A 25,255-nucleotide genomic window follows, 5' to 3' on the forward strand; every position below is an offset into this window, starting at 1 on the left:
ACTGCCGCCGGCCGGGTCACGCGCCGCGGTGACGCAAGGACGCACCGGAAGGAGGGGGCACGGCTCTGGGCGGCGGGAGGATTTGGCGGCAGCGGCGGAGCGGCGCGGGAGACGCAGCACCATGAGCGTGCGGCTGAGCGAGGGTGCCATCGCGGTGAGGGGCCCGCGGGATGGGGAAGCTTGGCCTGGCCGGTGTGTGCGGGTCGGGACTGGACGGAAGGGGGCTGAGCGCCAAGGGGGAAATTAGGCCTGGAGCTGGGCCTGGTCCTGGGAGGCGGGGAGGGCCCTGACTGGGTCTAACGGTGGCGGTCAGTCCTGTGTCTTTGGCTGTTCTACGGCAGTTCCCCTCAGCTGAGGGTCTTAAAGCCTTCCTGAGTGAGGTGGTGGCACCTTTCTGAGGGTCTCTTTTTCTTTTCTCTAGGCCATAATGCAGGGGGAGAACGTTTCCAAGCCTGTGCTGCAAGTCATCGTGAGTGCTCTGTTACCTCTTGTGCCAGTCTGTTAGTGGCTGCATGTGCTTTTGCCCAGGCTTCTGAGTGCAGCCAAACTTCCTCTGCAGAGGAGCTGAACAAGGCTCATGTACTCTTAATTTCATTTTACATGACTTGAGCTATGCCATTGACATTTGTGTTCAAAAAAAAAAATGCTGAATAGATAGGTCATTTGCTAATGATGTCACTTTATGTTTTCGAAGAGTTTCTGAACAAACGAGAGCTAATAATCTGTTGCTTCCCCACAGAATACACGGGCTATTGCTACAGGAAATGGGCCACCACGTTACCGAGTGTTGATGAGTGATGGGGTTAACACACTCTCCTGTAAGTATGACAAGCTGCAGTGATATTTTTGTAAGCGTGGAGATGCTGAGAGTGATAAAGTTTCCGGTCTAGCATCTAGGTGTAAGTTGATGAAATGGATATTGAAGGAGAATGTGGCTTATACAGGGACCACAGACACTAAAGTGTGCAACTGCATTTTAACATTTAAACAAAATCCTTCTCTTCTGGGACTTTCTTTGTGAGCTTTAAGCAATTAACTTGCTACAGCGTATAATGAAAATACAGAAATCTATGTTTTTGTGAAAATGATTTTAAAATAATTTAGCTTAATCTTTCTCTTATATGGTCATTCTAGCTATCCCTGCACTCTGAAGTTTGGGTGATAAACACGGTATAGTTTATGATCAGTTTTGGTGGCTTGTTGGTGGTTACACTGTTTTCTGTGTGTTAACTAACTGAGGAAGTTGTAGATCTAATGCAACAGTAGACTGACTGGAAAAGTTGTGGCCAGCCACGGCAGCCACTTCTAAGGCTGACATGTGTTGTTTCAATGCTTTTCTTCTGCTTCTGCAGCATTCATGTTGGCAACACAGCTGAACTCTCTGGTGGAAGAGGAACAGTTATCAGCCCAATGTATTTGCCAGGTTAACAGATTCATCGTCAACAGCCTGAAAGATGGAAGGTATATATGTTTCCTTAAGTATGGTTTTACAGAAGCAGCTGCACTAGTGAGTGCTCTTTCCTTTGTGACTAAGCAGTGGCCAGATGCTTTTGATTGGGATTATCTGAATATACTCAGACTTTAGGGTGCAGGAGGGAAAGTACCCAACACAAGCAATAGCAGAAATAAAAAAATCACAGAATGTGACTGCAGCAGGTGCAGATATGCCTAGTACATTGATTTAGTAATTGAAGGTTTCCAGTTGGAATACTCCAAATGGTACTAAGTCTCATTAAAATCCACTTAAAATTATCTGCTGTGGAAAAGAAACAGTGAAGATTTCTTGTTACTTAGGGGTTGTGGAATCTGGTCTTCTATGAAAATTTGAGAGGAGGGAGGTTAGGATACTGCAAAACGAGAAGAGATCCGAGTGAAGTGACTATAGGAAAACTGTGTGCCTAGGAGAATATGAACTGAAGTTCATGTTCTTTTTATTCAGTGTTTTTGTGGAGGGACTATAACTTCTTTTGAGGCAGGGAGTATATTCTCTCTTGTAAAATCTGGCATGGCTTTGATACTTCTAAACCACTGTTGTTTCAAGCCATTTTTGTGTGCCTATTCAGCCCACCGTTGGCTGTCCTTGATGAAATGTGATACTGTTTCAAGCCTACTTGTACCTCATGAGAGGGTTGACAGTAGAGAGCTTTTCCCTGGAATCGGCCCCTGATGGTTGGTTCTCTTATCTGCAAAAGGATATTCAGAGTCTGATAGACTTGCAGAGGGACTGAAAGTCTTTATTGCTGTCTATCCTGTGTTTGTAGGAGAGTGGTTATACTGATGGATGTAAATGTTCTGAAAACTGCTGATAAGGTTGGTGGGAATATTGGCAATCCGGTGCCATACAATGAAGGTGAGTGCCCTCTGTAAACAAATACCCTCCTGAACAGACTGTTGTGATAGCCTTCTGTTTCTTTCACTTAAAAAGCAGCAATCAGACACATTCAGCTTGCTTATGCCTTGGAACAGTGATGTCCAGATCTTAAAAATCCTTTCTATTTGCGTAACACAAAATGGGTTTTGTTCGTGTTTCAATAAACTCTACACCATGGCTGAAGCTTCAGCCTCTACATGGTATTGGTAAGCATCTCTACCTTATGATAACATTGACAGGCTTTTATTGTACGTTAGTGGTCTCTACCTAGAGTTCCAGTAAGTATGCGGAAGCTATTCTATGTCTCCTCATAATGAGTAATCAAATAGATTATAATTTCTTCTGTCTGGAAAGAAAACAGCAGGAGGAGGATGTAATAATGATCTATGAAAGTATAAGATGGCATGGAGGGGATGAATAAAGAATGATGAATATCTCTTTCTCTTCTACCTTCATTTGATGCTCTTTAGTTCTTACATTGTCAGGTCGTGGTTTTAAAACAAAGGCTGTACTGCACCCCCAAACAATGCATAGTTAAATTATGGGACTTGTTGAGGTAGGTGCCAGAAATTGGCGCAGGTTCAAAAAGCAATTAGACGTGAAAGAAAAATCCATTAAAGGCTGTTAAACATAACAATACATCCTCTGCATGAATGTTAGGTTCAGGAAGCACTAAAACTTAGATTGCTCGAAGTACATAGATGGGAGACTGGTATGAAAACATGGCCAGCATACAGACTTTCCTAAGCACCCGTTCCTACCCTGCCATCTGAGAAACAGTGATGTGCTGGGTGCACCTTAATCTGACCCGCCATGAATCTTTTGTTTTTATTGTCTTGCATAAGTAACTGTTCTTCACTTTCATGTGCTGAGCTTACAGTTCTCAGGCAAACATTTTTTGAACTAATATCTCTTTTTTTCCCCCGAGATACGTTCAAAAGTATGTTCTGTTCTTCCAGTTCTCATCTTTAAAAAAGAGAGAAGATAATAAGCACTTAAAGAAAATATTTGAACAGCTCTGTCATTGACGTATATACAGATAATGGCTGAAATTTAATAGCAAATAGCTGTTCTTGAAGAATTTTTTTCCTGGTGGAAGTGAATTAATATATTTTTATTACTAAGGGACCACGCATTAGTGGCAACAATTTTCTGTAGGATATTTTGGACCAACAGTGGTGGTAGGTACCTGCCGTTCTGGTTAAAAATCTACTTTACTAATCGAAGTAGAAATTAGACTTTGTTGCAGAGGCAAAGACATCTTTCTTCATTAACTTTTCTTTTTCCTGGGGAATTAGAGGGGCGTTTGTTAAATGAGCCTAAAGAATCCTTTGTTCCTTTGATAGTTACTTAGCTAATTGCTGTTTAAAAAATGTGTTGACATCTCAGATTTTATGGTTTAATCCCACAGTTGCTGTAGAGACCAAGATTTTCAGAATAGCTATTGAGCAGACTGTTTTGTGCCTTTCTCCCGCTTCCCTTGCTTGTGTGATACAACAGCTTGTGAACTATAGTGTTTTTCAGTTATCATATTGTTGCTTAGAAACGACTGGGAATGTGATATCTTACAGAACTGAGCTGAAAATATACCTTTAAGACTACAAATTTTGGTAAAATTACCATGACTTTGATCAAAGTTATGTTCTTCATCTGGGTTTACAAAAGTACTCAGCAATGAAGTTTTCAAATCTGAATGCTTTTGGAGATGTTACAGGTCTGTGGTCATAGTAAGTGTGGTCTTGCACTAAATAGTTAAGAGATGCTGAATTTGCTGTGATGTGTATTTGATTTTTAACACTGACGTTATTCTGCAGACTTCCTACCCTTTTATTTGTTACTAAATAAGGTTACAGTTACAGAAGATGGTAATAGTTTAGATTAAGTATGCTTAACCCAGCTTTTCTGCTCTGCAGCACTACTTGATTTGTCATGAAGGCCTTGATAAAATAGCAGAGGTGTATTTCAAGTTGCATATTCTTGAAAGTCCTGTATCTATTGAGAGGCTGTATTTCTGAGGAATGCCCAGCTAATGCAGAATGAGTATCTAAGAGCACTTCGTGGTCTTTGTGGGGAAAAAAGTTCATGTATTTTAAAAAGAATGCTTAGGCCCACTTTTGGTCTTACTTGAAATACAGATCTCAAATTGCTGGACTAGGACTAAGGTATGTTCTTTCCTAGAGTGTAATACCACAGTAGGCCCCAGGGAGCGAGAAGCTGGCTTTTGGCCACTCTGTGCTTCAGCAGTAGGTGGTTAATCTGCCTAACATGGAAGCTGGAGACACAATCTTCTTAATACATGTCATAAAAACTTTTCAGGCAGCATTTCATAATAGCATTGAAAATTAAGATTGTGTGTAGTTCTTGTTGAAAACTAGATGGTAATGTTATTACTGTCATGAATCTCATTCAAATTACTCTCCTGGACTTTCTTCTTACTATGACAATTACTTGCTACTTATGTTTAAGTTCTGTCATTAATCTTTCAATATTGAAACGTTTGTGTGCTTATGCAATTCACTTGAACTCTTTATTCTTGCCCTTCCCACCATTGTGATCTGGTGTGCATTCTTTCAAAGTGTATTTTCCTCCCTCCTCTTCCTGCCCCCATGCTGCTGCTCAGTTCTGGGACAGGTCTTCTGTCACTGTGGCACTGCAGCAGCACCTCTTGATGACAAATTATTGGCAGCAGAAGACTACTGTTACGCAGCTATTCCATTGGAGTCTTGGGTACAAAGGTCTTGGGTTTGACTAACCCAGTATATATAGCAGAAATGTGATCGGGTATTTCAAGTGTTTTTTCAGCTTCTACTAATAAAAACTAACAGCAAAAACCACGCAGAGCAGACATTTTTCTGAGTACCTGAAGTGATCTATAGGCCAGCAGCCACCAAAAATCATAGTTTAGGAGTCCCTAGACTCTACAAGTGAAAAAATTGCAGAGATATTTCTGCTACTTTTGTATTTGAACACATGTACAGATGTGTTCGTATATTCTTAATCTGTTGAGAAACACAAGGCTATGGGTAGGCAGCCATTAAAATGTGAATTTGTGTTTCATAATACACAACTGTTCTTATGTATGTGGTGGTCTTTTGTTTGTGTTTTGGTGGAGTTTAATTAAAAAGTTGTAGGGAAAAAAAATTTGGAACAAAAGTAGCAAGGAAGTCTCTTGCTGTTTCATATGCACGTTCCTGTTTTTGAATAGTGTCTCCCTGACCAGACATATTTTTTTCCTCAATGTGTTTTGTTGGATTTTTTTCCTTCTCTTACACAAAATGAATTTGGGGTGTTGAGTACTGACCCTGACTGCGTCCTGCGAGTACCTGAGGCAGCTGAGTGAGGGTGAAATCTGGCTTCTCCATCTAGTGGATTCTGCAGTAAATACACATTGCTGTTTGACGTCACTCTGTTGCCAGGGAGACTGCTGTCACCAGTTCACCGATGTGACTCTACTGCGGCAAGTTAGAGGAGCAGATTGGGTTCTGTGCAAGGACCTTGTTTTGGATTAAAAATAACTAGAGGGTTACCTCTGTAGACTATACAACATCAGGCAACACTACATCAGGGTCTCCTTGTGTTGCTTCTGCTCCTTGCCCTTACTTCTGTGCCACCCTTTCTTGCCCTTCTGTTCTGTGTTTCTCTGCTTTTGTTCCTGGAGATGCTTATGGCCTTGGTCAGAGAAAGTGGAGAAGAAGGTCAGACCATCATCTTCCTCACATCCCAAATCAGGGGGGCTTTGCCTGCTCAGGCCAAGGACTTCCTGCAAACTGATGACTTAAGAATTAGTTGTGTCCAAAGACAGGAAAATGTTGGGTATTTTCTCATCTGGAGGCAAAATATGATAGGACGACGGTTCTGTAAAGGAATTCAAATTTTTGAACAGTAGATTAGTCTTCTAATGTACTATAACTATGTGATGCTGCTCTTTCTCTTGTTATTTATCATCGATATAAGGCAAGTAAGTCCTGGAATCAAAAAATGCACACTGTGTACTTACTATGGCACCACTTTGCTCCTAATATACTGCCGTGTCTCAGGAGGGACCCTGTTGAATGCTGAAATGATGTCTCCATCATCCCCACATTAACTATCTTCATATTTTGGAAATAAAATATAGCAGGTGTTTTTGTTGTCTTGTGTTAACTTCAGGTTTGACTTTACCCAGTGGGTTTTTGGTCCTTTCTGAGTTTTAAGAGGGAATTCTCTTACGGTTTTTATCTGAGCTGTTAGGTAGTAGCAGAAACTACCTGTCAGAGCAATAGAAGCCTATAAAAACTGAGAAGTTGTCAAGATTACTTCAGTGCTGTCCTTTTAGATAACTGTCAACCCTGAATTCTTTCAAAGTAGAAAGCAGTTGCTTGAGGAAAGATATCTGACTAAAATTCCTTCATGGTAATATTGTTCAGCAGAGAGCTTGCACCTGCTGTGTCTTGTAACACCTGAATTTTAGCTTGTGTTCTCTGTGTTTTAAATTATCTTTTTCATGCAAGTCTTATTTCCCTAAAAGGCTTAAGGGTAGTTTTAATTAATGTGCTCCCTACTGTACTATATGGTCTCTTTCCATCTGATTACCAGGGCAAGGGCAGCAACATTCTTCAGCTCCAGCAGCAAACCCAGCACCCAGCAAACCACAGCAACGAAATGGCAATTTGTCACTAGCAGGTAAGAGTAATCCTGGGCAGGAATTCTGGTTTCCATTTGTTAGGTGCAAAACTAAAGCTTAAATCTAAAAAAGATCCTTTCTGTAATGGTGTTGCACAAGAAACACTCCATTAAAGAGTAACCCATAGCTTGACAAGGTGAATTCTCTGGAGGCTACTGTACACTTGGATGTAATAATAGATGTTTAAAAAGGGAGGAAAAAAAATCTGTCCCTTTTCTTCCTCAATTAAAAAAGAAAAGGAAACAACTTTGACAAAGCAGTGTAAACTGAACATCTAGTCTGATATAATTTTGCATTCTTGAAACAATGCTCTGTGGGCACCCAAGTAGGTTACGGCTTGGAGCTGGCCAACGGGTGTGTTATCGATGCTGAGATATTGAGGCCAAACAGTTTAGATGGTACTGGACTGAAATTATTTGATAGTACATCTATAAATACTTTTTTTTTTTAATCAAGACTTTAAGTGGTGAGATACTGAAAAAGGCAGTCAATTTAAGTGTCAGCCTGTAGGCTTTTTCTGAAGCAAAAAAGTTGTCAGTCCTAGCTCTTGGTACTGCTTTAACCTGTCTGTATTGTTTACCCCTGTGTTTAAGAAGTTTTTCGAAATGGTAACATTTTGACACTTGCTCACTGCAGCAGAAAACAAGCTCTTTCTTCATGTAGTTAAAGCTGATCGTAAGAGTTGTATGCTTATACATTGATAAGACTCAGGTTAGAATTAGCAGTATTGCTTTATGTCAGGAAATTATTTGATTGTGGAGTACCATTCCTTAGTTGTTGCCCCAAATAGTGTAGATCTAAACCTTGATGTGCCACATTTTAGAGAATTTACTGTGAACTAATTGTTTCCCACTTAGACCGTGTTTAAGTGATTGACTCTGGACACATCTCCACTTCCAGTATAAGTGCTCTACAGGTCTGAGAGTGTCTCTTCTGTAGCAGTTTGCAGCCTAGAAAATACTTGTGACCAAGAGCAGAAGTGATTCAACAAACTTGCAGGCACTCTGTGGTGCCCACATAGCATGGTGAACGGAGCTTTGAGTGCCTACCCCGTGTTAAGTATCACTTTGCCTTTGGAGCTCTCCATAGCGTGATGGGAAAAGCTCTGCCTGACCTTGCGCCACAACTTGGTTTTAACCTAGCTTTTGTCTGCAAGACTGAAATTCTTTATGCTTTGTTGTGTTTTTCGAAAGGTCCTGCTGCTCCGAAGTACCATGCTCCCTCAAACCAGTTTGGTAAGGCGAGTGCTCCCAGCTCAGTGAAGACTCCAGGGGGATCGCAGGCCAAAGTAGTGCCGATTGCCAGCTTGAACCCATACCAGTCCAAGTGAGTTACTGTGGTTTGCCAGGTATTATTCAGTGTCACAGGCATGAAGGAACAATAGCTTCTTTTTGCATTCTCATGTATCAATCTGTCAAATCATTCTTTGAGTTCTTTTGAGTTTATTGGTTAACTTCAAACAAACAAAACCAACAATAACAAAACCACCCAGAGAAACAAACAAAAAAAATTTCCATAGAAACAGCCGTATGGGTTTTGGTTTGGTTTTTGTTTTGGTTGGGGTTTTTTGTGGGTTTGTTTTTTTAAATTTCATCACCACTCCCGACAATCTGAGATTTGCCTTTGCATTGTCTCGGTGAAGTTACCCTGCTGAGCTTGATAGGTTTTCAATATTTTAGTTCGAACCCAATTGACTCTCTTTTTTTTCCTAAAGCAACCTTCTTTCTGGTAACTTAATGACAAAACAGCTCAGTAAGCTATTCACTTTGGCTACTGTTCTGTTGAAAAGCATGAGTATGTAATTATTTCGTGAATGACATTCTCAAGTTATGCAAACTGATTTGATTACCCAAGTTAAATGCGAATCCTATAATTGAGCTCTTGAGCGTGGCTTTTCAGAACAGGCAAAATGCTGTATGAGAAATGTACCCTAGAAGAGTAAAAGATTTGAGGCCTGCTTCTATGCAGAAGGATTGTTTGCTACTCTTATCATACTAGATGCTTTACGGCTGGCTCTGTTGCTTTCTCTACAACTTTCTCCCTTTAATGGTCTAGGCCATTAAGATAGAAAGCAGGAGAAAAGCAGGTAAAGTTCCTGAGGTGCAGTGGGAAGATTCTGGCTTTTAAATAATGACATACCAGTTCCAAAGGTTTGTCAATTCAAGCTGCTCTTTAAAATCAAACAAACAACACAGAACAGTGATTTCTTGCACGATTTCAGGTGGACCATTTGTGCTCGTGTTACCCAGAAGGGCCAGATCCGCACGTGGAGCAACTCCCGTGGTGAAGGCAAGCTCTTTTCTATAGAGCTGGTTGATGAAAGCGTAAGTGTCATATGTTGAGAAGAAGATAATGTATGCCAGATGCTGATGAACCCTTCATAAAGACAGAATAGAGGAAATAAAGTGTATTATAGGAAATGTGGGGGGGGTTTATTACGACTGAAGCTTGTATTCCTGTATTCATTAAGTTGAGCATCAACAACCCAGTTTTTATTGAGAATGAAATCTTAAATGTGTGACTTTACTGACTATTTTTCATCAAAGTCTATAGTGTGTGACTGAATTTTTGCAGCTTCAAAATATAGTTGTTTATGGAAACTGACAGCCTAATACTGAGGTTTGTGGTGGTTTCCTGTAGACTGAGACTGAGGTCTCATCCTTAGATACACGTTACAAAACAAGGAGTGAGAGGAACATTGCCTCCAAGTTATAAGCTTTCATTTTCCTGAGGAAATCGGAGCACAAATTACTGTAATACTAGGAAGTATCATCTGTGATTTGTTTGGGGAATGGTATCTGGTTAATCTAACTAAACTTGCAGCTTGTCAAACCTCTTATCAAATTACAGCCTTCTGTCATGAAAACAAACAAGATTCTACTAGATTATGTTTAGTATAAAATGTGAGGTTTAATAAAGTAACCTGTTGTCATCGGCCATTTGTTTTCCCTGCATACTGTCTGTATTCAAATTTTTTTTAAAAAACAATATTTATATCTAGTGAGTTTATAATTGTTATTAATTCTTAAAGACTTGGCATAACGTGTGAGTGGGAGATAGCACAATATACTGTGTGCTGACTTGTGGAGCTGCATGATCTATTTGAGGGGTTTTTTTGCATGCAATGGCAATTAATGCCAATTTTAGAGTACCTTTTCAGAGGTGTATATACAATATATGTAGCTTTTATGCATTTCATTCTGAAGCTCTAGATATACTGAGACTTGAATATGAGATTTGATGGTCAGGTGTAGAATATATCGTTTTAGCTATAACTACAAATGTGAGGAGAATGTTGTTTGTTTCTCACATGCCTGGAGCTAGCCTGGCAGGCCACACTCTGTCTGTAGAACTGATGCCACTTAACATTGCAAAGATTTCTTTTTATTTTTTTTCATGCCGAATTTCAGTTCTGACCAGCTCTCCCTATTTTCCTGCAGGGTGAGATTAGAGCTACTGCATTCAATGATCAAGCAGACAAGTTCTTTCCACTCATTGAATTGAACAAGGTATGGTAGCATTGTGCTTTCATAGTCTGACATGAGCTAGAAAAGAGGAATTTCAGCATAGCAAGGATTTTTAAAGGTGAACACAGTCTATTTGCTCTGTCTGACTTCTGATAATAGCCTCTGTTTCATTGCTTTCTCTTGTAGGTATATTATTTTACCAAAGGCAATTTGAAGACTGCTAACAAGCAATATACAGCTGTTAAGAATGACTATGAGATTACATTCACTAATGAGACTTCAGTTGTGCCCTGTGATGATGCCCAGCATCTTCCATCTGTTCAGTTTGAGTTTGTATCCATCTCTGAATTGGAGAACACACCCAAAGACTCAATTGTTGGTCAGTCTGAGTAGCAAAATGGCAGGCTCTAAAGCTTTGAAGTTCTGTGTCCTGAATACTGGGGAGGTAGTGAGCATACAGTGCTTCAAATGTTGTGATCTCTTCAATGAAGTTATCCTGTTATAGTTGCCATTAAAAATACCCTGGGCAGTTTTCCTGTTAAGATGTCTTTTCCCTCTTCTACTAACAATATGTAATGACTTTTCTTCAAACTTGTGCTTCAGACTAAAGACCATAAATGATACTTGTTTATTGTACTATAATCATTGTTTTCCACAGAAAAGGGCTAAGAAAAATGTCCTTGCTCAGCACGTGTGCATTTCATACCTTCCGTGGTCTTGCTTTCTTTCACTATCTAATTATCTCTCTAGTGATTTTTGGCATAATTCATTGCATTCAAGTCCAAGTTGCATGACTGTTTTGGCTTGCTTTGTGAAGTATTGGAGGTTTGTTTTTCTCTAATTTGTTGGGCAGAGTACTCCGGAAAAATCAGAGGCTTGGGTGGGGGCGAGGGTTCTCAGGTTTCACAGGCACAAGATGCCTGTGATTCAGAGGCATTCAGCTAGGAATTTTAAAGGTAGATCTGTAATATTAAAATTGGTAATTTTGGGGGGAGTGCAAAGGGAATTTCATTAGCTCTTACTACCCAAACATGCAGCCTTGTTTAAGTTGCAGCTTATGGTCTCAGGGCTACAGTGAAGGCACTAGCCAGTTGCTTCATTGTACAAGTCACTTTGAAACCCCTTGCCTGAGAGACTTGTGCTTAAACAGCAAGAGTGTGTGTTACAAGATCAGGGCTGAAGTCCTTTGACAGAATGTGATGGGAAAAGATAGTACAATGCCTTGATCTTGCTAATGTGGTGAGGCTTGCATTCATGAATATCTTAATGAATTCATCAACAAAATTAAAGCACTGAAGAGTTCTGTAGTGGAGCATTCCTACCATAATACACTTAATTTCCATATCAGTTTTGATTTGAATAGGGAGCTAGGATACAAGGTAAGAACCTGACAGTAGGTTTGAATTCTTCTCTTGTGATCTTGTATTCCCAAATTGTGACCCTTGAGTAACTTAACTACATTGTAACTGTTTTTCAGATGTAATTGGAATTTGTAAAAGCTATGAAGATGTCACTAAAATTATAGTGAAAGCTAACAATAGGGAGGTATCGAAGAGGAATGTGCATCTGATGGATACGTCAGGGAAACTGGTGACAGCTACGCTATGGGGAAATGAGGTATGTGGTCTCTTACCTGTTCTTAAGCAAAGGTTCCTTTGTGTAGGGTGAGGAAATGAGTGTGCTTTTGTCATCTGAGATGGGCATAGCACTGAGACGGGTCCTGGGTGTTTAAGGATCAGGGGCAGAGAGAAGGTGAAAGACTGTCTGGTTTCATTCAGGTGTGATGTTCCTAACCTTTCCCTGACAAACTGCTGACATGATCTGACTAATGTGTTCTGAACAACTGCAGACATTATGTCTCAAGCCCAAAGACTGAAGATAACAGGCTTCTGGTTTAGGAAAGGGTACGAGTTACAGTTTGATTATGGAAAAGCCTGGTGGCTATGGCTGTCTCATTTGAGATTAATTTTATTCGTAGGGTGGGATACATGTTACCCTGCATAAATTGCTGCTTAACTAGGGGTTTGAGAGGCTGTATCTCAGACTAGGAGTTTAAAGCATCTGAGCCTTGGAATTGAAAGTTTGAGTAGTTGCAGTAATCTGCTGCTTTATCCTTTTAACAGGCTACTTTGTTTTCCACCAGTGCGGTAGATACTTAGGGATTTATGTTCCAGTCTATAAAATGGGAGTGATCCTGCCAGCTTGACAGTGGTGCTTTATGGCTAAATGATCAAGTGCACTGATATTGTAGGTAGCTAAACACCATTAACCATCTGCTGATAAAAATAAAGTAAATGGAAGTTCAATATTGCAGAGTTTTGAGGTTGAAGCAGGTTGTTACAGGAGAGGCTACAGGTAACCAGTTCCTGGCATAACCCTTCCAACAGACATCAGAGTCTGTGTTTTACAAAGTTAAATCTGTTTGCCTGTAGAATAGAGACAACAGCAAGCATTGAGGGGAAGTGTATGGCTTGCAGTTGGCACAGTTAGGGTTAGAATCTGCATCTCCTTCATCACGGTTGTTGCCCTAACTGCTGGGATATGTTTTGTGCTCTTTTTGCCTCTCATGGCTGCAGTGAATGCTGCTGCTAACTCCACCTTGTTTGTAATCTTTAAAGCACATGATCCTCCTCTTGCTTGCTAAGTGGTGTGGGGTCCAGAAAATCTATACCTTTCATAAACCTCTCATGCCAAGAGGTTCTTTGTTAGTGTCAGACTTTACTCGGATAACAAACTGATGGTGACTGAACAGCATTAAAGCAGCTTTATGAGATTAAAAACCGAAAATGGGAAGTCGAGGAAAAATGTTTGGTCAGCATACCTACACTTCTGCTTTTTAAGTTGTAGTAGAATAGACATGATTGGCTCCATCAAGCCAAGTGAACTGTTTCATTTCCGGAAGAGTCTAATCTGACCAAATAATTTCTCCTGTTTGGAGAAACGTCGATTCCCATAACCCATCTTCCTTTCTGAAATCCTTGTGTAAAACTCCTAATGGAAGGGACCACTCTGTTTTTTCAAAACCAGTGGTGTGACTTAAGGCTTCTCTGGTTCCTCAGGAAATGGGGTGTTTACAGCTTTGTTAGCTGCCTTTTCTTAAACTCCTAGTGATAGCATTTAAAACCTTACCTTCTAAATACAGTAAGATAGTTTAGTTCAGATTTGGTCTCTTGTCATGATCTGTGAATTATAACCGCAAGTTCAGTACCTTTACTGTAGCGTGCTACTAATGTTTTCTGTTTTTTCACACATGTAGGCTGAACAGTTTGATGGTTCTAGACAACCTGTGATAGCCATCAAAGGAGCCCGAGTCTCTGATTTTGGTGGTAGAAGCCTGTCTGTCCTGTCCTCGAGTACAGTTGTCATCAACCCTGATAGCCCAGAGGCTTTTAAGCTCCGAGGATGGTATGAGCCTGTGTTTAAGTTGATTCATTCCAGCCTGTTGCAGAGTATTTGTCTTATTCTGTTTCTCTGTACTTGAGCAGTCTGTGTAGTACTGAGGAAAGGTAGCAGAGGATATGAATTCCAGAACTGTAGAAACTTCTCTTCCTTGAAAGCACTAGAGCTTCAAAGGCTGTCCTTAAGTTGTTCAATTCAAGAACTTCTAATTCCAATACAGACCTTGAAAAATTGGAATAGGAGTAGTGCATGCTGACCCAAAGCCTTGAAGGCAGCATGAAATCAGACTTGACCAGCTCCACTTTCTGAAAGAACAATATTTCTTTCACAGTCTTTTTTCCATTGTGTGGAACCTGATACGCACTCTGTTAGTATGGACTGGAGGAACTATGTTGACTTCTTCCAGTGTCTGTTCCTCATCAGATATTTTTCAGATAGCAAAATAACATTTTTATTGTTTTCAGTAAAACAAAGTGATTTCTTGATGGTTCATTGCTTCTACTGTAGGTGGTTGCTAAATTGTCTGCCATAACTACTGATATGGTGAGATGTGGCGTATGAACGAATAGGGTTAAGTGCCGACAGCATCAGATTCCTGAATCCTGGGTTTTTCAGGTTCTAGTTAAATCACCCAAACATGGATAAAACATAATGGCATCCTCCATTTGTCATTGAGCTGTGGTTCTCTCATGCTTCAGAAGGTGGTTGAAGATAAAATTGATTGTGTGTCTTAGCTATTACTATTACACTTTAATTAAGTTCAGTTTTTGAGTCTTGCTGGTGTGTTTCTCAAATCACAAACACCACAATGGGATGGCTGTACAACCTTTTGTTGAAAAGCTGTGTTTTCTTATTCTAACAGAGGAAGCATAATCTTTTCAATGCTGTTTGCTTTTTATTTCGAAGCTGCTGCGGAGATAATGGTACCGTGTAATTTAATTTTAATTATGGAAATATCTTGATGCCCTTAAATCTTGTTATCTGCCTGCCTTTAAGAAGCGTGCAGTGTGTGGTTTGACCACTAGCTGGCAAACAAATTGCAGTTATATAGAACAAAGCTGTCCTTCTTTTGTGGGTTTATAAAATACTGCGCTAATTAAGTCGGACTATTAACTTATTCTGAAATGCTATTTTTGTTTGCAATATACACAAATTACTGTAATTGTTTCCTTTGCAATCATTGATAAAAAAATCCCTCAGGTATTAAGTACATGAAACTAAATGTAAGCTTTTGATAAGTCTGTATGGTCTGCTATCCAAAAATAGAAGTGCATCTTTGTGGTTCCAGGTTTGACTCTGAGGGGCAGCTTCTGGAAGGTGCCTCAATCTCTGATGTGAGGGGCGGGCCAGCATCTGGAGTGAATACCAATTGGAAAACTTTGTTTGAAGCCAAATCTGAGAACTTGGGACAAGGAGATAAGGTAAAGGATGGCCACTGGGTACAAGCCTTGTGTATTGGGGTGAAAATAAAAACCTAGACTTTATGCAGGCATTCTGCTTAGTGAAGTGCTCTGATTGCTGAGCAGTTATGTGCTTACTCTCTCAAAACTTATGCTGTTAAATAATAACTTTTTTTTCAAATAAATTCAACCTTGTTGTTGATGTTTCAACGTGATACTATGTCTATGTTTGCAAGAGAATTATAAGCCTTGTATAAATGGGGGGGAGGCGGGGGGACACGGAACTTCACCCCAATGATGTTCACATAAATAGCACAAAGTGTTCTCGGAGAAACAGGTGCATTAGGAGGAAGTGGTTTTCAAGGGTGCACACTTGGTCAATAGAAAAGCTAGGAATAAAACCCAGGTCTCTGGCATTCTAGTCCAGTAACCTCTCTAGGCTTATACTGCTTCTTGACTTATTTTTAATTTTTTTTTTTTTCAAACTTAAGTGCTAAGCCATTTGGGATATGCAAGAACTTCTATCTAAGGAAAAACTTTACCTGTCATTCAGCTATTTTCTATAAGACTTTTTGCATGTACTTCTCAAGCAACCTCTCTTTATCTGTTAAAAGACTTGACCGTGATCTTAAACCATTAGGATGATTATTTTAGTGTGGTGAGTGGGTATTTTGTTCTGTAGGCTATAGTTTAATCAAATGCTTATCTGTAATACTACACAGTAGGCTTTCTGGTTTTTGTGTTGGCTCCCAAAAGAAGCATAGGGAAGTGCAGAATCTTAATCCTGTGAAAAAGTGATTTGAACAGACACAATAGAGAAGCAAATATGCTTTATCTAAAGAAAACCTAACAAGTGGAGTTTCCTGCAATGGAAACACAAAATAATCTTGCTGTAGGGGCTTTATTTAACATAATGGAAGCCTGAAAATTACTTCAACAGAGGAGTTGATTTACAGTTTCCCAATAATCCATAGCTGTTAAGCTTTCTAATCCTAAATATCCAAGTATGGGTGCCTCGCTTTGTAGCTAATTCAGAATTGGAAAACATTGAGTATTTTGAGGCTAATGTTGCACACTCACTCTCCTAGGCAGATTATTTTAGCTGTGTGGGCACAGTCGTACATCTGCGCAAAGAGAACTGTATGTACCAGGCATGTCCCTCTCAGGATTGCAATAAAAAAGTGATAGACCAACAAAATGGACTGTATCGTTGTGAAAAGTGTGATCGTGAATTCCCCAACTTCAAGTACCGCATGATGCTTCTGGTAAGTAAATGAATCAAAGGAGAGTGTTTCTCACTGTTTTCCTTGCACAGTCCAAATAGAAATCTTTTGCGAGAATGGGGTGTTTGTCTGGGGTGCCTGTGGGTTAGAGGATACTGAAGTGGCTTGTATGCTGTACCTGAGTGAGGGATGTTTCATTGAGCTGATTAGCAGTTTGTTTTCCTAGTGCTCCAATTAAAAGCTTTTCACTTTGCCAAAAAGTTGATGCTAGCTCAGTTGATTCTGGTTTCCAAGTGTACTATGCAGTGCAGAGTACAGATGGCCTACGCCTCTTCAGTAGTGAAGATAAACTGAAGTAAAATGGCATTTCTGGAGAGCAGTAATTGCACTTTTACAGCTGCTACCTATATTTAGTACATTTTTTTGTTAGGTATTGTTCTGCCTCATGCTTTAATGGAGTCTGCTTCACAAAGTTGTCTGGGGATTATTATTGTGATGCCCGCTTACACCATAAGCATTGAACCTTCTTCTGTTTTACATTATGAGCTGGAATTGTATCTGCTGCTTAGAAATGCTGTGCCAGGTGGGCATGCAGAGAGAAGGGAACTATCCCTGCAGTCTCACTAAAACACAAACTGCTTCTGAATAATTTCTAGCGGGTAACTTCTAGGAACGCATGAACTACTTTACATAGCAGAATCATCCTCGTAGAATATAAAGGGGATACTGAAGGCACAATCAAGGCCTTCAGAACAGTGTGCCTCCTATTTTCCCATTCCTAATTGTCAAAGCAGACAGGAAATGCACGTGAGGCTGGTACTTGATCTTTTTTCCGCTCTGTCTTGTCCTTGAGTGTTTTGATAGTTTCCTCATAACACAGTGTGTTTATGCTCAAGTCCTCAGGTATGCACAAAGTAAATGCCACTTGCAGTCTCGCTGGTGTCCCCCATGGTGGTGGTTGTTCTGGGCTACCTGTTCTTGCTCACAGCTCGTCAGTGACAGCAGAACAGAGCTGAATATCCATCAGTGTGTACCACAGTGATCTTGTTGGCCTTTTCCTGTGACACAATGTACTGTCAATATTAGCTTGTGTTAAGTTACTGTGACATTCTATGGAGCTTAAAAAAAAAAAGTCACTGCCTTCCACCCTCAGTGATGGAAAGTACCTACAGTACATAAGGCTCTGATAGTTACTGGAAATTTAAAACTCTCTATAGCTGTAAAATTTTTCTTTTGCACTGTCTTCTGTCTTCCTTGAGGAACAAGCAACTGGATGAAATAACCTTTTGGGTTTTTGTTGGGGTTTAGGTGACCATTGCAGACTGTCTAGAGTATCAGTGGGTGACTTGTTTCCAGGAGTCAGCAGAATTCATCCTTGGGCAAAACGCAGCTTTCCTGGGAGAACTGAAGGAAAAGGTCAGTCAATGAGCTTATAGTATTTTTAGTAAATGCCTAGAAGTTGAACTGAGTTTCACACATCTTGTTGGGCTGCCCTCAAATTTCATGCTTTTTTTTGATCCTTCTGGTAAGGAAATATTCTTGTGATGTTGACTTTGAAGGCGACTAGGAGAAAGATGTAAGGTCTGTGTGGAACACCGGCACTGATCCCTCAGAGAGCATGATCTCATCCCCGTGTGTGCACATGTAGCACTCCTAAGTCAGCAGAGGTGGCCAAGGCACTGGGTTATGCTCATGTAGTTGCTGTGGAAATTAACAGCATTATTAAAACAAATACCAAAGTGCCATATGAAAGAAAGGGATATTCAACTTCATTGGGCAAGAATTTGATCTTGCTCATTCTCTGGGTGATAAGCCAGCTTAGGGGCCTGACAGCCCAAGATTGTTCTCCAGATGTTGAACTTGAGTATCTCTTACAAGTTCACAAATCATTGCTTCTCCCTAGTCTGAAGTTCTTGGCAGGGACTTGTTTACTCTCCTCAGGATTATTTTCCACGGGCCATCTGCCTGGAGAACAGAGATTTGCCTGGTTTCCCCCGTAGTTTGCTCCCACAGTCAGTCTGTCTACCTCTGAGCTCTTTTGGCTGTTAAAAGCTGGAGATCAGCCTGTCCTTTTCACCTGGACCTTGAGAGACAGCTGATTACTTGATAATACTACAGTCTTTAGAGGACTGACAGCTTTAGCACATGTTAACTCCAGTAGAAAGGACAGGATGTTTTATCATTGTACCTAGATTGGAAGAATGTGGGGGGAAAAAAAAAAAAAAATGTTTTAGCCATGAATGCTAACAACATTATCTCTAATGTGTTCCAAAAATTTGTTTACTAAAACCAAAAAGTTCCAGAACACTTTGTATGTATCTTTGTAAGTAGGCAGGAAGCTTTCTGAACTAATGTGTGTTAGCCCACTTCTGAAGGCTCTTTTTTTCCCACCAAATACCATCAGAAACTTTGAGGGTCATCTGAAAACCATGACTTGTAAAATGGGTCATTGGCAGAGATGCTTAAGTGCTATTTCTTTGACAGATAAGAACAGTTTTAAAGGTTGTAAGTCATTAAAGACTAACAAACAGTATTTTCTTCCTTTTGTCACTATATGCTCCTCTGCTGCATTTTCCTTTCTTCCAACTTACATAATCTTTTCCTGGCTTTTAGTTGTCTACTATATAAAATCTGTGTTGTGTTCGTTTGTTTTTTTTTAAATAATGATGTGGAAAACATAGTTCTTGAATTGCTTATGAGCATTGCTGTGCTCCCAGATTAAGGCTGGTTGATACTAAGGCTCCACAGATGTACCAGCTGTTGGTTGACCCATTGCTTGGCTGTGGGAGGGAAATGAAGCAGGATGGATTGTTGAGGCTGTAGTCCTGGTCGTCCTGAAACACTGTTGTAGACCTCATCTGCTCCTGCAAATCAGGGCTAGTTTTCATGTAATTTACATACAAGAATGGTTTTGGGAAATTTCCTGCACTTTGACTGTCTAAGGTAAGTGGTACAAAGCTTGTGGTTCTGGGCTGTTATGTTTTTGTGATATTATGAAGTCCGACACCTCTGTTCTGTAGGCAGATGTATTGTTAGGGCACTCTAATTAGATGTGCTTGCACTTTTGCATTTCCATTTTCAGACATTCTTAACTTGTCAATATTTTCTTACTTCACTCATGCTTAATCTCTGCTAGAGTTCAAACAAAATTTCTTAGTCACTTGTAATGCTGAAGAGAACTGGGTGGGGAAGGAGAAACAGCAGATCCTATGTAACAGTACAAACATGTAATGTCTTTTGAAGAGCTGCCTAATGGAAATGGCTGAGGATAGAAAATGGAACATAATATGGAATGAGCCCTTGAGTGGGAATGCTTTGTGTTCCAGGAGAAATTGGTTTTGATTTGACACTTTTATGAGCCTTTAAAAATGGTACTTGATGCATTTTCAGTAAGCTTTTCTTAGTGGGTTTTCTCTGAAGACCTGATGCAGTATCCTGTGAAGTTGGTGGGAGTCTTTCCAGTGTTCACAGTGTATATTGAATCCACATACAGCTAGTGACCATGCTAAGCATAGATATGCATGCAAGGTTTTTCATCTACTTCTCCACTATGCTTGTTACCAGAGGAGGTAATGTAGGGTAGCAGTAACGGGTATGCTAACAGCATTTTCCCTTCACTAATGGTTAGCGTAGTTTGTGGCAGAGCTGGAAACAGAAGCCAAATGCTTTAAGGGAGTTTTCTTATCCTCTAATCCATACAGTGGTCAAAAGAAGGGAGTTTTTAATATTCAGGAAGGATATGCCTAAATTTTGCAGTCTGAAACTAGCTACTCCTGTTCACCATAATTTGCTGTGCTTTTCTAAACCTTAGGAGGATCACTGTGTAGTGTAAAATAGTGCTACAGGCATTTAAAAACAGCAGATGTAACACTTGGAATATGAGTGAAACTGAGGTGGGTTCAATTCCAGATCAGATGCTCTGTCTGCTGCTGGAGTGACTGATCAAGTCAAGTGCATCTGGTAGACAAATGCATTAATAATTACTTGTCTGTATTATCAGGGGGCTGCAGGATTTTTGTGGAATGTCAGAAAAGGTTTTTACAACTAATTTTTATAAAAATAAACTTTTTCCACAGTCTCCACAACTTGTCTGCTTCTTTTCTACTGTTTTGACAAATTGTCTGTTATAAATGATGATGATGCTTAGTGTTCATATGGTAATTAGAAGCAGCTTATGTTATAAATATGACAGAGTCTTCTAATGGTTATAAAAGCATGTTCAAAATACGCATCCACTTTTTTTATAGAATGTCCTCTTAAATAGGTCTGTGTCAGGGTGTGAAGGATACATACAGCCTTGATGGATAAGCAGAAAAACAAAATGCCTAATAAGACAATTAATAGGGAACTAGTTAACTCTTGTCAGTGTTTGTGATCAGAACATCAGAATTAGTCAGTTCAGCAGCATGAGAGAATCTCTTGTGGCTTTATAGTATTTTCGTTCTGTACGTTTGGTTGCAGATTTGGTGCAACTGTACGTTTTGTTTAGGTACCTAAAAAGTTTTCACCTTGAACGAAACTTTTTCTTAACTTTAAACTGGTTTTGGCATCTAAAATTTGATGGAAGATTCAGCTCTGCCTACACGATCCAGTTAGTTCCACTGTTTTGCCAACATCAGGAAAAGACGAGCTGTTCTGAAAGTTCATGCTACCACCAGAAGCCTGGAGTGTCTGCAGCTGATATCTGTCTCTGTCATTCTCACAGAACGAACAGGCATTTGAAGAAGTGTTCCAGAATGCAAACTTCAACACGTATGAGTTCAGGATCCGAGTAAAACTGGAGACTTACAATGTAAGTATCCCCCAAAAAGCAAATAATGCAGCATGTGACTTTGTCGTTTGACTTGTCTCCATAGGAGGTGGCTTCTTCCTCTTATATTTGTGGGGAGAAGTTTCCAAAGATACTTGCTCACAACAAGTAATGTCAGTCTTGAGCACCAAAGGAGGGATCCACTGTCATTAACACTGCTCCCTCTCAGGTTCATTAAGCCTGGCTTGTTTCAAATAAAAACAACGTAGCAGCTCTGGGAGTTAAGTTTGCACTCCCAGCTAACCCCTAATACCAGGAGCAGTAAGGTACTGGGGCAGAAGGAGGTTAGAGCCGAACGACTGGAGTGCTTAGCGTTCTTCCTTTATGTGCTTCTCTTTCACAGGATGAATCTCGTATTAAGGCTACAGCAGTGGATGTCAAACCTGTGAACTACAGAGAATACAGCAAGAGGTTGATCGCAAGCATCAGGAGAAATGCTCAGCTGGGGTGAGGAGGCTGGTGCTGACTGAGTGAAGCTAGAGCTTCCAGCAAAACTCAACAGATGATATTACGTTGACTTTTTCCCCACCCCTTGTGTGACAGTTTGTCATTAGTTACACTGTGCATGGTAGTCCAGTGTAGTGGGCTCAGTGGTTTAATGCATTTCTCGGAAGATGTGTCCCTGGTATGTAAGAGTGCACTCTGATAGCCACGATACTGCAGGCTGTGGTCTGTTAAGCTGTGGCAGCTCTAAAGAGCAATCTCTAGACAGATTGCCAGGGTCTTTAGGCAAACCATTCAGAATGTCTGCAGTAACTTTGCTTTCTTACTATATGTAAAGCTGACTTATATAACCATTATATCTTCTTTGCGAGAAACTAGTGACAACCTTGACACTCGGACTTGTTCAGCAGAGGGTAGGAGGAAGAGTGTCATGCAGCTTCCAGATACGGATGAAGGAGAACAGGTCTATTAGTGCAAGTTAGTTCCTTTCCATAGCATTCAAAGGCTTTCTCTTTCCACAGGTGCCATGCAGTTGTTAATGCTTGGAATGGCAATATGGTAGAATTATTAATCAAAGACATATCTCTTATATCTGAAGAATATCCTTCCTTCAGGGTTTAATAGGCTGAGTCAGATGGGTCTGATATTAATCAAAATTGTCTCTTCTGAGGAAGGCAGATAAGCATTGACTCTCCATCCCCCAGGGAAATCTAGGCAACTACAAAGCATTGCTTTAGTTTTCTCTTCAATTAATACTATGGATTTTTGACTGATTTTTAGTTCACATTTCCTGCCTATACATATTTTGTATGTTTGTATGTTCAGTTTCTTTGGTTTTATTTGTAATTATGTTAATCAGAAACAGGTCTTTAAATGGGGGGAGCTTTGTTTCAATAAACACTGTTTAATTCCTGTGTAGTAAGTTTTGCTTTCTTTGAACACCAAAGACTTCTCATTACTGGAAAGCAATTAATTAGCTTTCATAATAAGCATTCACTTGGGGGAGATGTTACCTTATTACAAACTCTAAGGTTAGACTGAAGAATGGAGACTTCTTTGCCTGATGTTAACAGCATGGAAATGCAGTGATATTTTCACCATTTCTGTGCCTGAGAATGCTGATGAGCTGGCACTTCTGGGATTTTTATTGACGTTTACACAGCAGTCTAAAACTAACCAGGCTTTGAGATTTGTTCAGACATAGAGCTAGTACAGAAAACAGTAATTATGCTACTGGGCTTTTCAGTCAGCAGAGCATGCTAGCTCTGTGTGCTCCTAATCACATTAATTATGTGTTCCCTGGCTGCAGCTCACAGCTTGGCATGTGCTGCACAGCTCCAAGCATCCAGGCAAAACTGCAGTGGGTTTCTGGTAGCAAAACTGAAATTTATCTATTTAGTTTGCTCTGTAGAGCACTGCTGCTTCATGTATTCAGTTGGTGCCCTTTATTTCCCATGATTTCCTGTTTGTCATCATAAGTCTTTATGTTTAAGAACTGTAAATGCCACTTCCATTGATGGACATGAAAGACATTATTCTGGGCCCATTAACTGCACAAACAACCCCTTCCTCTGGTTTTGGATTCTGAGGATCATAACGGGGTGGTTCTACTGCTGTCTTGTATTCTTTATTGAAGTATTTTTTCCCTCTGACCTTGCTTATAAAGTGTTGACTAGAAAATGACAGTCTTCAGCACTGTTTTGGATTGACAGAGGGTCGGTTAGTGGTGATGATCTCTCTTTCCGCTCTGCTAACCAGTCTTGTAGTTCTGCTCCTCCCTTTCCGTCCCTCCTTCCCAGTTTGAGGGGACTGGTAAGAAGTGGTAATGCAGAACGTTCCTTGAGGCTCTTTCTAGTTCTCAGGCCCATACACCCTCGGATGTTTTTGTGGGCGTTTGCGTGAGCACGTATTTGCTGGCATTGCAGCTTTACGAGATGATGCTGCACACCTGCCTCTGCTGGGGCAGCTCCTTCTCCCAGAGGGAATCGCTGTGCCTCCGGATGGCTGGGTTTGCTGTGCCATCAGCCAGAGCACTAGAGATGGGAGTTATCAATACTCGAGAGTATTAAGGTATTTTACGGGATCAGCCAAATGACCTTGAGAGCTGGAACAGAAAATCAACTTAAAACAGTTTGTGTGACAAGTCATTTATTTGAGGACTAATAAAAAAAATACCTCTGCTATAAAGTGGATGCTCATTAGTGACTGAAGAGTTGGAGGGTTTTAATCATGCTTTAATCAGCTAGTATATGATAAAAACATCAAGCTATGTAAGGCAAGGTATTTCTAGTATAGCTATACAAGTACCATAGGATTATGTAAGCCTCTGCTGTGAGATCTCATCTCGAATGCTATGTACTGTTCTGGTCTGCTACGTATAGAGGCAAAAAAGAATCTTAGCTGGGGCGAGTACAGAGGAGGACTACACCACTGAGTAGGAGAATGAAGATCTTTTTTAGGAGGGGCCCAGAAGAGCTAATTTAGCAAAATGAGTCCTGACAGGGGGATATGATTTCCCACTTACATAAAATATATATGCATATATCTATGTATCTTGCTTCTTTCCCCTGATGATAGGCTAGAACTGTTGAAGACAATTGGTTAATAAATAGTTTGTCAATCAAAAGAAAGCAAGGTTCTGAAGCAGCCATCTAGCTGAGGGGCAAGGGCAGGGAGGCTGTGGAGGTGTCACCATTCTCCTCCCGCTCGTTGCCAAGTGGCCACAGCCATCCAAACCCTGGTAGATCACTGCAGCCACTGGCACGGGCCAGGGAAAATGGGGCTCTTCAGAAGGCTTTGGGCTCCTTTCACTGTACTAATTAAGAAGTGAGTGGACTCACAATGCTAATTGGAGTTGCTGGCAAACAAGCCTGTGTCTTCCTTCCTTCATCATAATTCTCCCCCTGCTAGTGTCCAGGTTATTGCTGGATGGCTTCAACTGTTATCCGGGCTGAATATGTATTTGCTCAATTGAAAGGATGCTGCAATGCTTCATAACTAGATCTCTGTGAGATGAAGATTCTTGTGGCTGCTAATGTTTTGCTTTAAAATAAATGTACAAAGCGAAGATGAAATGGGGAGGCTGCTGGTTTCAAACAGGCACGTGCGAGGGCAATTACATGAGAACATCAAGTTCTGCGTGGCCGAGGGAAGATCTGGAGCGTGCTTTGACATGCTGCGTTCCGGTAGTTTGCTGTTTGTGTTAATTCCCACTGTTAGGATTTAACTATGTTTTCACTGTACATGAATTCTAAATTAATTGTTAGTGACCCTTACGAGTCTCTGAGGGGAGATTCCATTTGAGTCAGATCTGGTTTTTAAGATGCATCAGGTGGTTTGGTGTCTTTTTTTTTTTTTTTTCCAAAATAAAGCTTTGAGGAGTAATATATTCTAAGAGCTGTTGTAAAAAATAAATGGTGGTTTTGCACGGATCAGAAGCGATTGCTCTGCGTGTGTTTGGTAGCTGGTGGCTTTACGC

At 40.4% G+C, this 25,255-nt stretch overlaps 1 protein-coding gene across 1 annotated transcript; it reads left to right on the forward strand.

Annotated features, from left to right (window-relative positions):
- The first annotated feature begins 40 nt into the window (after window positions 1-40).
- RPA1 (replication protein A1) lies at window positions 41-22,695 on the forward strand. The gene is made up of 17 exons (XM_074844887.1): window positions 41-154; window positions 422-469; window positions 740-818; window positions 1,353-1,461; window positions 2,262-2,350; window positions 6,947-7,033; window positions 8,228-8,360; window positions 9,256-9,358; window positions 10,475-10,543; window positions 10,688-10,880; window positions 11,979-12,118; window positions 13,758-13,906; window positions 15,189-15,321; window positions 16,389-16,565; window positions 17,832-17,939; window positions 21,229-21,315; window positions 21,677-22,695. The coding sequence occupies exons 1-17, from the start codon at window positions 122-124 to the stop codon at window positions 21,782-21,784; spliced, it is 1,845 nt and encodes a 614-aa protein (XP_074700988.1). The 5' UTR covers window positions 41-121; the 3' UTR covers window positions 21,785-22,695.
- Window positions 22,696-25,255: the final 2,560 nt, after the last annotated feature.

Source organism: Strix aluco, chromosome 19 (assembly GCF_031877795.1).
Source record: "Strix aluco isolate bStrAlu1 chromosome 19, bStrAlu1.hap1, whole genome shotgun sequence".
Taxonomy (NCBI): Eukaryota; Metazoa; Chordata; class Aves; order Strigiformes; family Strigidae; genus Strix; species Strix aluco.

Coding starts and splice junctions, on each gene's coding strand:
- RPA1 (XM_074844887.1), top strand. CDS start 122: ATGAGCGTGCGGCTGAGCGAGGGTGCCATCGCG. Junction 2,351..6,946: donor TCCGGTGCCATACAATGAAG/GTGAGTGCCCTC, acceptor TCTGATTACCAG/GGCAAGGGCAGCAACATTCT. Junction 8,361..9,255: donor TTGAACCCATACCAGTCCAA/GTGAGTTACTGT, acceptor GCACGATTTCAG/GTGGACCATTTGTGCTCGTG.